General features: G+C 61.2%; 1 protein-coding gene across 7 annotated transcripts in view; it reads right to left on the bottom strand.

The window, feature by feature from the left end:
* RBM10 (RNA binding motif protein 10) overlaps positions 1–14,935 on the bottom strand; it is a 29,679-nt gene that overhangs the window by 807 nt on the left and 13,937 nt on the right. For 3 of the 7 annotated variants that reach the window (XM_025857917.2, XM_025857920.2, XM_073901851.1), the window contains 19 exons: positions 14,258–14,441; positions 12,587–12,817; positions 10,615–10,684; positions 8,642–8,715; positions 7,179–7,265; positions 4,948–5,008; positions 4,643–4,819; positions 4,102–4,262; positions 3,818–3,915; positions 3,644–3,731; positions 2,845–3,031; positions 2,584–2,726; positions 2,368–2,485; positions 2,176–2,267; positions 1,922–2,086; positions 850–999; positions 669–734; positions 390–578; positions 233–307 (listed from right to left, as the gene is read on the bottom strand). In XM_025857917.2, the coding sequence (XP_025713702.1) occupies positions 233–307; positions 390–578; positions 669–734; positions 850–999; positions 1,922–2,086; positions 2,176–2,267; positions 2,368–2,485; positions 2,584–2,726; positions 2,845–3,031; positions 3,644–3,731; positions 3,818–3,915; positions 4,102–4,262; positions 4,643–4,819; positions 4,948–5,008; positions 7,179–7,265; positions 8,642–8,715; positions 10,615–10,684; positions 12,587–12,817; positions 14,258–14,441 (2,416 nt within the window). The remainder of the gene's footprint in view (positions 1–232; positions 308–389; positions 579–668; positions 735–849; positions 1,000–1,921; positions 2,087–2,175; positions 2,268–2,367; positions 2,486–2,583; positions 2,727–2,844; positions 3,032–3,643; positions 3,732–3,817; positions 3,916–4,101; positions 4,263–4,642; positions 4,820–4,947; positions 5,009–7,178; positions 7,266–8,641; positions 8,716–10,614; positions 10,685–12,586; positions 12,818–14,257; positions 14,442–14,935) is intronic. The other 4 variants (XM_025857919.2, XM_025857918.2, XM_025857922.2 and 1 more) reach the window with 4 other exon arrangements.

Here is a 14,935-nt window from a genome sequence, read left to right on the forward strand (position 1 = left end):
TGTGTGTGTGTGTGTGTGTGTGTGTGTGTGTGTGTGTGTGTGTGTGTATGTGTATGTGTGTAAGAATGGGGGAGCTGGGTTTGGCTAACAGGTCTGACTGAGGTCCCTGTGGGCAGGATATCATGGGTGCGAGCAGCAGGCTACACCTGCCGAGGGACTTGAGCACCAGCTGCCCGAGGGGATAGGCACTTGGCAAGGGGCAGAGGGGATGGAGTCCAGGAATGGGTCTCACCTCCATGTCGTTCTTCTCCAGTGCTTCGAGCTCGTTTTCTGACAGGTGGGCTCGCCGGTGAATCTCAAGGTTTTGCTGCAAGGGGACAGACAAGAGGCGGCGTGAAGCGGCGCGGCCGGGCCGGGCCGGCGCCCCCTGCCAATCCTCCCTCAGTCACCTTGTGTAGTCCAGAGAGCTGCTGGTGGCGGATGAGCGCCTCCTTGCTGGGGAACTGGCGCCGACAGAGCAGACAGGCCAGCTTCTGCCAGTCCGTGAGCTTCTCCTCCCGTTCGGGACCCCCTCGTTCCTGCTCCTCCTCACTGTCACTCTCCCCGCTGTAGGCTGCCACCAGGCCCCGAGGGGGACTCTAGAGAACAGGAGGGTGCGGGAGGGAGGTCAGGCCTGGCTGGATTGGAGCCCCCACCCCTCCACGGCTCCTCCTGCCCGGGCCACTCACCGGGCGGTCATCGCTGGCCAGTTTTGGGAGGTCCATGCTGGTGTGCTGTCTCTCGGCTAGTGCTCCCTGGGGTGTGGGGGGGACACACACACACACACACACATTCAGGGACTGCACAGACGGACGGCAGAGATGGCGAGGTGGGGAGGGGGGGGGGGATGGAGGGGTGGCCGCCACACACTTTCTTCTCAAGGATGGCGTAGCCAGCATCTGCGGTGGCTGACTCCCGCCTCTCGTCGTCGCGCAAGGCGCTGATGGGCTGGAAGCTGTTTTTGAAGTTTTCTTTTTGCTTGTTGAGGCTGCGGGCCCAGCGTTCCATGTCCTTGGCAATCTAGGGGTAAGGGTGGGGGTGAGGCTCTCAGGGACCCTCCAGGGGCTGGGACCGCCAGCTCCGTCCACTGTCCCTTCCTGCCCTGCAGCCTCCAGCAGGCGGTGAGGAGGTGGCGATGGAAGTCCCCATTTCTCGTCATTCTGTCATCAGTGCCCCTTGCCAAGCCCTCTTGGGCTGTGCCTGTCCTCTTCACAGGCACGCCCACGACTCTGCTCTCTGGGTGCTTCCATCTTATCATTTTACGGTGCAGACGACGGCTTTCTCGAACCTCTACGTGCCATACCATGCCACGTTCCATATTCTGCCCTCCCACCCCTCCAGGCACAACACCGCTTTTAGAATTTACCAGGTTGCCAAGGGAACACTTAGTTCTTGCTTCTAAGTGCTGCACCCAGACTGTCATACCCTTCCTCCACAGAAAGACACTGAAGTTCCCTCCAACTGCCCACTCCCACCAGATGTGGCAACGGCCATTTTCCACACCCTGATGGGCCCATAATAAGTTCTCTGGGGTAGACAGACCTGGACACATACCCACAAGTGGGGTTCTGGGGCCCAAAGGAGGTCTGTGTGCCCCCTCGTTTCCACAGGCAGGGCTAGCCTGCCTTCGGGCACACAAGCAGCAACGGGAGGGTTCCCGCCGGCGGGGTTAGGGCACAGGAAAGCTGACTGGGCTCACTTGCATGGATGGCACTGGCCACTCAGGGAGGTGGGCCACCCTACCATGTACTAAGGAGACTGGCCCTGGCTCAACATCATGCATCAAGGAGCAGAGCTGGGCCGGAGCCTGGTCTCTCTGGAGCACAGTCACTGCCATGCGCACATCTGCTCCCCTCCCTCAGCAGTAGAGGCTTCAAGAGTAATACATTCATTGGAAGACACCAAACAGCCAGCCAGTGACTGCTGGACCCCCAGTGTTCACCTGTTGGGCTGTCTTGGTCTTGTGCTTCTCCTTCTTCTCTTTACCCTCCTTCGAGGGGGCCCCTGTCTCTTTATGCCCGTCAGCTGACTGCTCCAGGGCTGGAACGTAGGTCCGCCTTTCCCCGTCCCAGTAGAGGTACTGCTGGCTCTGAGCATTGTAGTAATACTGGGAGAGGAGCAAGAGAGGGGAGCATGAGGGGAGACCTCAAGAAGGGGAACTACAGACCCCACCCGTTCCCTGGGCCACCCTATCACCTGGGAGTTGGGGTCATAGTAGAGGCCAGTCTGGGGGTCATAGTAGTAGCCAGATGTCTCATCATACTGGTAGGTGGAGACGTCAGGAACAGCTGGGGGGGGCGAGAAAGGAGGGGGGTCACACTCCTCTCTGCTTTGTTAAGGAGCTCCCTGCCCCGCCCCCCACCCCACCCATAGGCCATGGCTACTCACGGTACTGGCTGTAGGATTCCTGGGCGGTGGGGCTGGTGGCCGGTGGTAGGGCAGAGCTGGGATGGGTAGGGCTCTGGAGCTCGGATTTGAGCACAGCGGGTGACATGATGGTGTATGGCTGGTCAAAGGGCCGGACAGGGGAACGGGGCTCAGTGTCTGCCGATGCTCCCTGTGTGGCCCGCCCCCCCGCCCCCAGGATCCCCCAAGCTCCCTCACCTGGCTGTTGGCAGCGGCACCCTGGCTGCCGCTTGCTTCAGCCGCTGACTGCTGGTAGATGCCAGGGGCGGCACCAGGCTGGGCGCGGGAGAAAGCCTGCAGTGATACAGGGTCTGCCCCAGGATCCAGGGAGGCCTCTGCACCTGTAATAAGGGACAGGGAGGAAAGGAGAATGCCTGTGAATGATGGGGCCCAGGACACCACGCCTGCCAGCGCCCCCCCCCCCCCGCCACAGGCTCAGGGACAGATGCTGGGGCTCACCTGCTCCAGATGGATCCCCTTTGGTTCCAGTGATGCCGGGGCCCTTGGTGCCCTTGAGGTAGCCATGGGCATAGAGGGAGGACTCTGTGCCCTGGCTGCTGCCATAGCCCTCATCCTGTTGGTAGTAGCTGTAGTCGACCGGTGGCTCCTCGGGGGTGGCCCAGGCACCCTCCCCACCCTGGGAGGCCTGAGGGGCAGTGGGAGGGGCTTATTAGCAGAGGAAGGGGCGCAGGGGGAGGGGAACCTGCTAAGAAGCATCTGCCCACAGGTGAGGCTAGTGTCTGTCTGCTGACAGAAAGCATGCAGGCCTCAGAGAGCTGAAGTGTGAGGGCCGCCTGGCCACAGCAGGGCAGGGCAGCGGCAAAAACAAGAATCGACCGAAGAGCTGTGCCAAAAGGCTCCCAGGGCTGACACTGGTACGTGTGTGTAGTAGTTCAAGCGCTGGGTGTCAGGTCAAGGAAGACACCGTCCTCCCCTTCTTTATTCTCATCTCCCAATTTTCTTTCAGCCACTTATAAATTCCATTTTATTAAAGAAGTTGTAACAATTCAGGATGATAAAATAACCACCAAAGAGAAGCGAAAAGCAGCCATGATGGTGTTGAAGTTGAAAGCCTGGGAGGTGACTGGGAAGGGAGCTGCGGCGAGGCCCCCAAAGCCTGCAGCAGCCACTGTGAGGGTTTGGGGTCCACGGAAAGCCAGACAGCAAGCCAGCCCTCCTGGTTGCAGAGAGGGCACGGGAGGGTCGAGACTGTGGCCCCGGTGTGGGGATGCTGGGGCAGAGGGGAGTCTTTGAGTACCTGTGAGATGGCCCACTGGGCCGCGGCAATAGCAGTGCTGGCCACAGAGGCAGCATTGATGCGACTGCCTTCGTTGGAGGCCATGTCCCTGGGGAGGGTGTCAGAGACGAGGGGTGAGATGAGAAGCCCCAGGCTGGGGGGCCAGCTGGGAAGGGACACAGGTGGGGTCCTGACCTCTTAGAACCCTTGGCAAACTCAACGTTGATGGTCTTGCCGTCGATGGTGAGCGGCGGGTGCAGGGCCTGCAGGATCTGCAGTAGCTGGGCTGCCTCCTGGAGGGGGAGGAGGGGAGGCAGGGGCAGAAGGGTCAGGCCCGGGGAGGTCCCCGGCTCCATTGCCCCGTTGCCAGGCTTGGAGCCGCGGTTGGGGGAGGGGGGGTGGCTGGGGTCAGAGTCCCTCCTCCCCGCCCCGGGGGCCGGGACCCTGGCTGCCCGGCCCCCCCCCTGTGCCGCCCTCACCACGATGGTGGAGAGCTGGATAAAGGCGAAGCCACGGTTCAGTTGGGTCTGCTTGTCCTTGATGACACGAACATTGGAGGAAGATAGCACCGCGTAGGGTGCCAGGGCCCCCAGGATGGAGTCCATGGTGCTGTGTGGGTTCAGGTTGCGCAAAATGATGGCTGCGGGAAGGGGCCCAGCATTAGGGGGCACCCCTGATACTCTGCTCCAGCCCTACCCTCTGGTGGCTGCCCACTACCCCTCTCCTCTGGCCTCCATGTCTTTTTGCACCTGCTGCTTCCTCTCACCTCTTCCTCCTGGATAAACTTTGCTTGTCAGTCCAAGTCCCAGCTCAGTCGCTCACCTGCCGAGAACCTTCCCAACACACCCCCAAAGTCGAGTCGGGCAATGTTCCTCCCCTGCTCTCCCTACATCACGTCTGTCCCCCCACCAGGCAGAGACCCTGGGAGGATTAAGTCCTGGTCACCGCCACCTCTCTGGCCTTGGAGAGCCCAGCCCAGACACCCTAGGGCAGGGAGAAAGGAAGGAACAACGGACTCACTGTCATTGGCGTTCTCCGAGCTTGGCTCCGAGCCCTGTGACAGAGCTTGGGAGGCCAGCACACCCTGGGCCTGGTAGGGCTGTGGCAGGGGGAGCAGGCCCTGGCTTAGCTCCCGCCCGCCCAGCGGCAGCGTCTGCTGGTCCAGCCTCGCGCCCAGGGGCAACTTCTGCTCTGCCTCTGTCAGGGGCAGCGGAAGACAGGCTGGCGTCAAAGGGTAGGTAGCTCCAAGGCCCGTCACCGTCCTTCCCCCTTCCACCAATGTCCCGGGGGCGGGGGGGGGGGGGGGGTGGGTAGGAGGGCCTCACCTGACTTGGGCACACCACATTTGAAGCACTTCTCACGGCGTTTGAAGTTCTGGACACCGCACTGCGAGGCACAGGCCAGGCCGTCAGGGTGGGGTGGGGCTTTCTTGTGGAACCCTCCAAAGTGGGATCCAGAGATCTCCCAGGGAACCCCGCCATGCCCCAGGAAGGAAGGTCCCAGGATCAGGGGTGGCAGGGGGCTCTGGCTGTCATTCCCAGTCTGTGACTCTTCCCTTCATGTGGTCTCAAGTTTGTTCTCAGTGCCACCTCCTCAACTCAGGCATCAACAACTCCCCCACCCCTGTGACAAGTGCCACCTCCTCTGAGGTACCCACTGCCAGGACTGCCCCCCTTCTTGTCCCTTTAGCAGGTTCCTCTTCCTAAAACGCGCTTCCCTCTTCAGAAACCTTCAATGTTTCCACTCCTGAAAGCCAGCAGCCCCTCTCTGGCCAGATTCCCATCCCTCCTTTATCTCGAGGACTGGGTTGGTGTTCTTGAGAAACCAGCCTTGGTCATGGCAGCCTCCAGGAACCCCCAGCTTTTCTATCTCTGGAGGTTCTACATTTCTATGTCTGTTCCGTGGTCAGGGACCGCGCCATCGCTCCTGTGCCAGGCTCTGCCCCGTATGCCCAGGATGTGGCCTCGGCCACCCTCGCAGCCTAGCAGCAGGGAGCAGATGTAGCACAGGGGAGTGGGCGGCACGTTCATCTGCGGGGACTCAGGGAGGGCAACGGTCCAAGTGGGGCATGGCTCGCTCAGCTGGGGACAGTTGGTGGGATGTTTGGTCTGGGAGGCCTAGAAGTTTGCTTTGGTTTGGTCTGGTTTTGCTGGGAAGCTACTGTTAGCAAAGGGAACAAGAGATTTTCTGTAGCTGGTGTAGGGAGGGTGAGGACGGGCAGAAGTGGGAGCTGGAGAGGGCAGGTGACACCAGATTATGGAGGGTGGTCACGCTCAAGCCCAGTGGTGAGGGGCGGGTTTCTAAGCAGAGATGGAAGAACGTGGTTAGAGGCGGTTTCGAGGAATGTTACAAGTGAGAGGGCGGGAGAAAGAGGCAAGGGGCCAGCACAGCAGAAGAGAGGTCTGCGGTGGCCGAGGGAGAGGGTGACGGCTGGTCTGGGCAGTGGGAATCGCGAGGGAGAGCATTTTTGTGATGGAAGCGACAGGACCCGGCGGCCAACAGGATGCGGGGAATTAAAGGAGGGTAAAGGAGAGAATTCCCTGGTTTTGAGGAGTATCTGGAAATACAGGAGGGACAAAGTGCCACTGTCCCTTCGTCCCTACCCCTGCAGAGACACTGGACACCCGTCTCCTGCTAACACTTTCTCTTTTAAAACGAACAGGTGCCACTCCCCTCAGTAGGCAGGATTCTTCCTGTGGGGAGGGTTGGGGGCTCGGCCAGCTCTCAGTGTCCCCCTTCGGTCTCAGGACTGCCAGCTGGCTGTGGAAGGTGGGGCTGTGGAGTCGCAAGGCTGCCTCCGGGCCGCTTCGGAGGCTGGCCCCACAGGGGACCTGAACGCAGGGTACCATCCACGGCCCCTGTGATCGGGAGCAAGTCATGGCGCAAGGCTAACCCACGGGGGCACCCCCTTTGAGCCTCAGCTTCCTCGTAGGGACTATGACTGCAAGATCCTACAGCTTGTGGCCTCAGCCTCAGGTGGACATGGCTTTGCCAGAGCGGCCGTCAAGGTTGGGCCACCTGACACAGGCTCCCAGAGCAGCCTGTGCTTTCCTTTGGGGGAACAGGCGGACATCAAAGGGAGCTAACCGTGGGCCGGACGTTGTTCCAACGGTTACCCGTTGGTAACACCACATGGGAATCCTCCCGACCACCTTGGGGGAGAGGGGTCATCGCTATTCGCGTTTTGCAGCTGAGGAAAGTGAGGCAGAGACCAAGGAGGATGTGGGAGGCTCTAATTCCAGCCAGCCCGGCTCGGAAGTCCACATCTGACACTGACACACCACAGCGTGCCTCCACTGTCACTAGTCAGTCGCTTATGTAAGTACTTGTGGAAAGCCTACTGGGACTTCGGGCCGGACTGCGCCTCCTGAGGGCAGAGCCTGGCGCTGAGTGAGAGAGCCCAGTACACACGGGTGGGTGGGCAGGAGGCAAGGGACGGTGGCCCCTTGAGCTGAGCTGGTCCTCGACACCTATGCCACTCAGAGGCCCCAGGGCGACAGACGCCACCGCCGCTGCCGCCTCTATCCACGGCAACCGCTGCCCACCGCCCCTGTACCTTATTACACAGCCAGTCCTCATTGATCTTGGGCTTGGGGTCGCTGTAGTGCATGGACACCTTCTGGCCCAGGATGTTGAGGGAGTGCTGCGGGAAAAAGCAGAGCGCAGTGAGGCCCAGGCAGCGGTGCCCCACGCACCGTTTCAGCACAGGAGAAGAGAGTGAGCGAGCCCTTCAGCTGGATGGATGAGGGACAGGGAACGGAGGGAGGTCGGAGAACGGACGAGGGAAGAAGGAAGGGAAGGAGGGAGGGAAAGCGCCACAGCCCTTGGGCGCAGCTGTTTGCTGCCTTTCCGGGCACGCGCACGCACACGTGAACACACGCCACCAGGCACACAGTGCTCGGCTGACCGACGCTTGCCGGACAGTGGGGAAAACCCCCCACTCGGCCCTGACACTGCCAGGCCACACCCAGGGCCAGCACTACACAGGCTACACTCGGGATGAGGGGGACAGGGAGGGGAGGGAGAGGAGGGGAGAGAAAGAGAGAGAGAGCGCACGCGCGCTAGTGCTGGAGAAGGGGAAAAAGAAAGAGCCATATTTAAAAGATGGAAGTTCCTGCTGTGAGGCTGTCTTCCCAGGGCTGGCTGGGTCCTGGGCCCCCCAGCATTAGGGCAGAGATGGCCCCAGGGCCGCCCTGCTGAGCCCCTGCTTCCACCACATCTGACCCTTCCTCCTGTGCCCCACACCAGTGAGCCAGGCTCTGGGCAGGTGAGCAGAGCAGGTCTTTGGGTCTCTGAAGGTCCCAAAGCTGCTGGGTGGGGAAGACTGTGCCAGGCGGGGGAGCAGGCTCCCTTCCCTTCCTGACAGCATGACCCCTTGGCTGAGAAGGCAGGCCTGCCCCCAGTGGAGTGGCCAAGCGGTGACTCCTGTCGGGGGGTAGGTGCAGGGGGAGGGCTGGGGCATCTGAAGTGAGTTCTGTCGCATTTGACTGGTACTTTAGATCAACAGAGCGGTGCTGGCCTCTCGCACGGGGAAGTCAAAAGGCCGAACTCACATGCAGGGAGAGAGACGGCAAAACGGGACTTGCTAGTTAGTGTGCCAACAGCTAAGTTCCCCAGTGGCTAGACTTCCAGTGATGCCTGAGAGTGGAACGAAATCCTGGCTCTGCCTAACCCCGGAGCAGGGTGGTCCCCAAGGAGTGGGAGCCTCCGTGGAAGAAAACCTCCCCCCTGGCAGCCCTTTCTCCAAAAGCTCAGCTGGGAGGTGGAGGGGCAGAGCTAGTGCCCGGTGGTGGGAAGGGGCCAGTGGTGAGTGTGGGTTCTTGATGGGAAGCCCAGTGGGTAGCAAGAGATGGGAAGAGGAGATAGTGAGGGTCAGGAAGGGGGAGAGAGAGGGGGCGGGGGGGATGGGACACAGGGCCACAGGGCAGGGAACTGTGTCCATAAGAATCAGGCGATGGGGAGCGCTCGATTACAAAGTAGTATTTGTTTGGGGGGGGGGTTCAAGTGCGGCAAAGCAACCTGATTGGCTTCCATCCATCGTGTAGCGTCCTGCAAGTGACTAAACTCGACGAAGGCGAAGCCCCGGCTCTGACCTGGAGACAGCATTCAGATACAGACGCAGTGGGTTAGTCAACAGCTTTGGACACACGGCGTTCCCGGGGGTGGGACCCGAGGGGAGAGGACCGGGGGTGGGGGGGCAGAGGGAAAGGGGGAGAGGAGAAAAGAAGAAAGGGAGAGAGAGAAGTAATCAAGAGAGAGAAAGACCAGGGGGTGGGAGGCAAGGCAGATGGCTGGGAGGAGTAGGGAAGAGGGACGGGGCACGGAGGGGGGAGGGGGAGGGGGAGATACACACACGCCAGCTGGGAAGAAAGAGAGAGGGGCTCAGGCAGACCTGCCTGGGGTGACGGAGACGGAGAGAAGGAGGTGGGAGGGCGAGGGCAAGGGTACGAGTAGAGATCTGTCTCAGAGAAGGAAGGAGGGCAGATGGGCAGGCTGTTGACTCCACATGGGCCAGAACAGATAACCGAAGGGTGGGGCCCAGCACGAGGCCGGTGCCCAGGAGGGGTCCTATGACAGGTGTTTCATCAAAGAAGCAAAAAAGAACCTGGGCCAGGCTCCTTGGTGAGGCTGGGAAGGCTCCAGGCCCATCAGGAAACCAGGGGGACTCCGGGACACAATGTCACCTCAGCCTCAGCACAGTGCGGGGGCGGGGGCCTTACCAGGGAGCCGCCTCAGGGCCAAGCTAGGAAGATTACAGCCACCCACAGTGCCAGTCCTCCTAGACAGCAGGAGAATGGGGGCCAGGGTCGGCCAGGCAGACCTTAAAGAATCAGTGGGTGCCTGGGAGAAGTGCCAGAAGGGGCCACACCTAGGATACCACTTTATGGAGACAGAGAGAGACCAGAACCCTGTCAGTGTGTGGTTTGGCTGGGCTGAAGCACAGCAAGACCTACGTGCTACCAAGAGAGACTCAAGGCCTGGCCGGGGGCGGGAAAGGGACCCAGGGCTTGAGGCTGCAGGAGAGCAGCTCCTCTTCTGGAGATACACACAGGGAGGGCTTAGACATGGCAGGACTTGGGGGGGGGCATGCTTGATCTCCATAAGAGTAACTGTTAGGATGCACAGGAAGATGAAATGGTATGATCTGGGGTGGGGGAGGGAGGGAGAGAGGGAAGAAGAGAGAGACAGAGAGGAAAAGAGGGGCAGGGAGAAGGAAAGGGAGAGGGAGAGAAGGAGGAAGAGAGGAAGAGGAGAAGAGAGAGAGAGAGAGAGAGAGAGAGAGAGAGAGAGAGAGAGAGAGAGAGAGGGAGAGGGAGAGAGAAAGATGGAGGCGTGGGGAGGAGAGAGACTGAGAGATGGAGAGAGAAGCCCAGGCAGTGAAGCCCCACTGTGCCTGCCTTGGGGAGCCTGGGCCAGAGGTCCTGCAGAGACAACTCCCACCCCTCCACCCTGCTAACCTCAGGCCAGCTCCAAGCAGCCTGCAAGAGGGAGGGAGGGAACAAGTGAAGCCAGAAATCCTGGCTGCTCCTTGGGATGCACCCTTGGGTAAGAGCCATCCCCTGCCTCCCCTCTTGGGACATGTGGGTGGGACCGTGTCAGACCTACTTTCTGGTCACAGGCTGTTACCAGAAAAACGTGGGGGAGACTGAGGGGCAGGGGAAGGAGAAGAAGGGAGAGGGAAGGGAGTATATGGGGAGGGGGTTACCACCTCAGTTACTTAAAGAGTCCCAAAGAGGAGGTGCCCTGGAGCCTGGCCCTGGCCCTGCCCCCGGGGAGCACTCAGCTCAGTACTGCCCCCCCTCCCCGACAGCCCCAGAGCTGTGAGGAGGACGGGTTGAGGGGAAGAGAAGAAGAGAGGGCACCCCAAGCTGCCCATTCCCAGCTGTGGCAGGAAGGCAGGGCAGGGAGGGTGAGGGAGAAGGCAGAAGCAGGAGGGAGACTGGAGGCTGCAGCTGGCCAGTGGAAGGGGGGCACTGGGAACAAAAGCTCACCTGAGGATTTGTTCCGCATCAGCCGGACCTCTCGTGCTTGCACTCCGTGGGACTGCAGCTGGCCCCGGATCTGTACGGGGAGATACGGATGGGGGCAGGCTCAGCATGCGGGGGGCCACCGGAGGCCTCCAGGACCCTGAGGAGCTGCCGGTGATGTGCACACACCGCCTCCTCCCACTCTCTCGGGGCTTCTCCCCAAGTGGCCACGGCCCTGGGCCCGCACCAGCACTGGGTCTCAGCACTGGGTCTCAGCACTCGGCCCCAGACTTGCAGAGAGTGAGTGAAATGAAAGGGGCATGGTGCAAGGCGGGGGCGGGGGGTGCTGGCAGCGTGGTGACCCTCAGAGGCCGAGAGCAATGAGAGAGTGAGCCAAGCCAGCAGCTCAAGAATGGCCTGCGGGGGGTGGGTGCGCGTGTCTGTCAACAGGCTTGGTGCAGTGGCAGTGAGGAGAGCTGGGGCTTGCCCCAAGAGACCTGTGACGTGAATACCAAAACGGGAAGGACTGGGGTCTGAGCAGAGCCCGGCCGTGTGCCCCACACCACAAGGTGTGGTCCCAGGGTGTGGAAAGCTTCCTGGGTGAAGCCAGAGGGAAGCTGCAGAGGCGATTTGGGGTTCGGACCAGGTGAGGCAGGGTCTCTAGGCCAGTGGTGCTTCTTGCAGAAGCCTGGGAGCATGTGCTGGGCATTCTCGGGCGGCAATCTTATTGCCTCTGGGCCCCAGTTTCCTCATCAGGTGAAAAAGCTCTCTCTCTCTCTCTCTCTCACACACACAGACACACAGACACACACAGACACACACAGACACACACACACACACACACACACACACACGTGCTTGAGGATGAAAAGAAACACAGGGGAGCTCGTTAGGACTGCAAACACTCAGGGACGGCTCAGGAAGCAGCAAGGATGTGGGCTCTGGAATCCAGCCGCCCAGGGCCAAACCCCAGCTCCACTCTGCCACTCACTGGCCTGCCACTCACTGGCCTGCCACTCACTGGCTGTGGGACCTGGGGCAAGCTGCTTCACTGCTGGGGGCCTGGCTTCCTCATCCGTAGGATGGAAACACACAGAGTACCTTCCCCGCAGGGTGGCTGTGAGGATTAAATGAGACCTGGCCTGTGGCCCACCCTGTGCTCAATCCTTAGCACATGTCAGCACGGAGCTACCGTCTAACCCTGAACACAGCAGCTGGGCCAGCCTTGAGAAACTCCCAAATACAAAGGTGGGATATTCTCTGCGACAAAACGGGCAGCCGGTAGATTTCAGAGAAGAGCTGGGCAGAGAATTCAGGGGAGGGGGCAGAGAGGAGACTCGGGGAGGCTAGGGAGGAGGCTATTCTAGTGGCCCTCTGGGGTTTTACTGGGGCTCATTAGGGGAAGCCTCTAGGAGAAGGGAACAGAAGAAAAGGGAGGAATATGGAAGGGAATGTCACGGAGCACGGGGTGGGAAGGCTGTCAGTAGCGGCGAAGGAAGGCAAAGAACGCAGAACTCTGTGGCCAGGCCACTCATATTTGACACTGCTGACAAAGGAGGGCAGGGGTTGAGGGTATGGGGAAAGAATGTGAATAAAACCTCAGAAAAATCCCACGGGGACCCTCCCCATCCCCAGGGCGGCAGGGCCCCGCGTCATCTCTGCCACCAGGAATACCCAGCTCTGGGCCCGGTGAGCATCTGGCCCTCAATCAACATACGCAGAATGGATGGATGACCAGTGGAATGTTCTGGAGGAATGCTCTGTTCCCTCCCACACCCACCACCACAGCCCCTTGGCCAAGGCAGCCTGTCGGACAAGCCTCCCTTCCAGACCGGGAGAGTACAAGGGCCTGCCCAGAGGACGGATCAGTGCTGGGGGAGAAAAGGGAGAAAAGGTGCTGAGGTCGGGCTGAGGGAGAAGCTGAGGGCCCTGGAGGAGACCCAGCCTGGCCTCCTGCTCTGCCGCCTGCCCGGGGCCATGGGGGGGGGGCACGTACGTCATCCTCAGTGGCTGCCTGTGGCAGCATCCTCAGCATGACGATGTTACTGGCCTTCTCCTCCTCCTCCTCCTCCTCCTCCTCCTCCTCCTCCTCCCCTTGCTCGGTCCGATAGTCCTGGTCCCGATAGTCGCCGTCTCGGGGGAAGCCTGGCGGCCCAGTGGGGCTGTGCCTGTGCCGCCGCCGCCGCCTACGCTGAGTCTCGGAGCCCGGGGAGGCCTCGTAGGAATCCTGGCCGACAGAATGAGACGGGAGACACCAGACGGGCAGTCAGTCTGGGGTGGGCCTAGGGGCTGGCCGCTGGCTCTCTGAGGCAGGCAGGCTCTGAAAGCCAGGGGTGGGCGGGCGGGCTCCGGCTAAAGGCTCAGGGCAGACAAAAGGGGTCGGCCCTGGACTGCAAGTCTTCTGGGGTGGGAAACTGTCCCCGGAGGTCTTTTGGGGGCTGCCTTGGTGGGAGCGGGGAGAGGCCGGTGGCAGTATTACGGTGGGGGGGGGAACCCCCCCCCCGACAGGTGACCAGACACTGCCTAAACCTCCCCGGGTCTGGGGTCAGCGCGCTGCATCCTGCCCTCTGTTGCCTCCTCCTCCTCCCTTACAGCTCAGCTAGTATGCGCACAACTCTTCTTCATGCCTTATGATTTCCAGCTTGGGCCAGGGTTCTAGGAGTAGCTTAGTGTCTCATCCAGAGCCAGTCAGCAGGGGCCTGCAAACGTGTGAGGGCCTCAGCACTGCCCCCAGGCCCTGATTCTCCGCCGCCTGGCCAGTCCTCTGTCACCACTAGCCTTCCCCCTAACAGGGTGCGGTGGCTGAGTTCTTGCGTGTTGCCCAAGCCATCCTGCCAGGCCTAAGCAGGCCAGGCCAGGCCAGGGTCCACAGCCCTTCTGCCCTCAGGGGGACCAGATAACTCAGTGCTCCGCTCGCACCCTTCCCAACGGGTCCACCCAGGGCCCCCTGGTGCCCTGGAGACATCCAGGTACAGATCACAGCTGCCAGTGGGGAAGCTTAAACGCCCACACTCTGTCCCCGGGGGGCTGGGTTGCAAAAGTACCCTTCCCACCCTGCTGGATAAGAGACCTGCCTGCTTACTTGGACCTGGGCCCTGACTATCCTCCTCAGAGGGTGAACATCATGCCTGCCTTCCTCAGGTTAGGGCTAACTATGCAATGTGGAACTGGCTACCCCTGAGCTCAAACGAGAGGCCCTAGAAGGGTCTTTCCCTTCCTTAGAGGGGCTCTGCCGCCCCTGCGAATGCCCATGGTTGGCATCCCAGGGCTACTCTGCTGGGTGATATCCAGTCCCCCCACTGCCCTCCCAACCACACATGCTGGGTCCCATGCAAGAGGCTCCTCAAGGGCCCCAAACTGGCTGGGAGCAGGCAGTGAAGGGCTTGCAGTGAACCATGGACCCCAATTAAAAAAGGGAAGAAGGGAGAGAGGTGATGGCCAGGGGCCCTCAGAAGTATAGAGCCAAGCATGTGGAAGTCAGGGAGCCCCAACTCGGGAGAGGAGCCCTCACAGAGGGGAGAGGGACCCTCACAGAGGGAAGCGGGAACAGACCCTCCAGGTGAGGCAAAGCCACCGAGCGCAGTCCGAAGGCATGGGAGCCGAGAGCTACCTGCACGTGGTGCTACAAGCTGAGGCCCCGCAGGACTCTGCCCTCCCCGGCCCTCACCTCTGCACTCTGCTCCTCGGACGAGTCGTCGTAGTCATGCTTGCCCTCCTGGCTACCGTACTCGCGGGGGTATGAGCGGTAGTCCATGTCCCGGTAGTCGTGGTCTCGGCTGCGGTTCTCCCCACCGTCATCCTGCGAACGGTCAGTGGCTCCATAGCGGCCAGTCCTGTCCCCACGACCACCTCTGAGGGCAGAACGGGGAGGGGTCAGAGGGCAGTCCTTCCTGCAAGGTGCGAGAGGCGAGGGCGGGCTCCCGCCCACTCGCTCCCTCGGGCCCCCAGATCCCACTCGCGACGGGGTTCCCTAAATCCGGACTCCATGAGGTGAGCTCGTCCCCACCCCTCAAAAATCCAATGCACTTCTCCTTCCCTCTGCCACCTCCCCGGCCCGTGCCTGTCTTCCTTCAGGAGGCCCTCAGATGTGGCGTCAGGGCTGGTCGCACCCCCACCACGCCTCTCCCAGCTCATTCGCTACGCCCCGACGGGAGCGAGTATTCCATAAGGCAAAGCCAACCAAGCCCAACCACTGCGCTCCCCTCAACGGCTCCCCCTCATTCTCAAGATAAAACACCAAAATGCTCACGAAGGTCCTGCCAGGTCTGCGGGCTCTGCGGGGAGAGGTCCCTACCGCCCTCTCTCCCTCTGCCTCACTGGGCGCTGTGCTACCCTGCCCCCCTGC

This window comes from Callorhinus ursinus, unplaced genomic scaffold, assembly GCF_003265705.2.
Source record: "Callorhinus ursinus isolate GAN/ISIS: 27379988/994484 unplaced genomic scaffold, GSC_fseal_2.0 scaffold16, whole genome shotgun sequence".
Classification (NCBI taxonomy): domain Eukaryota; kingdom Metazoa; phylum Chordata; class Mammalia; order Carnivora; family Otariidae; genus Callorhinus; species Callorhinus ursinus.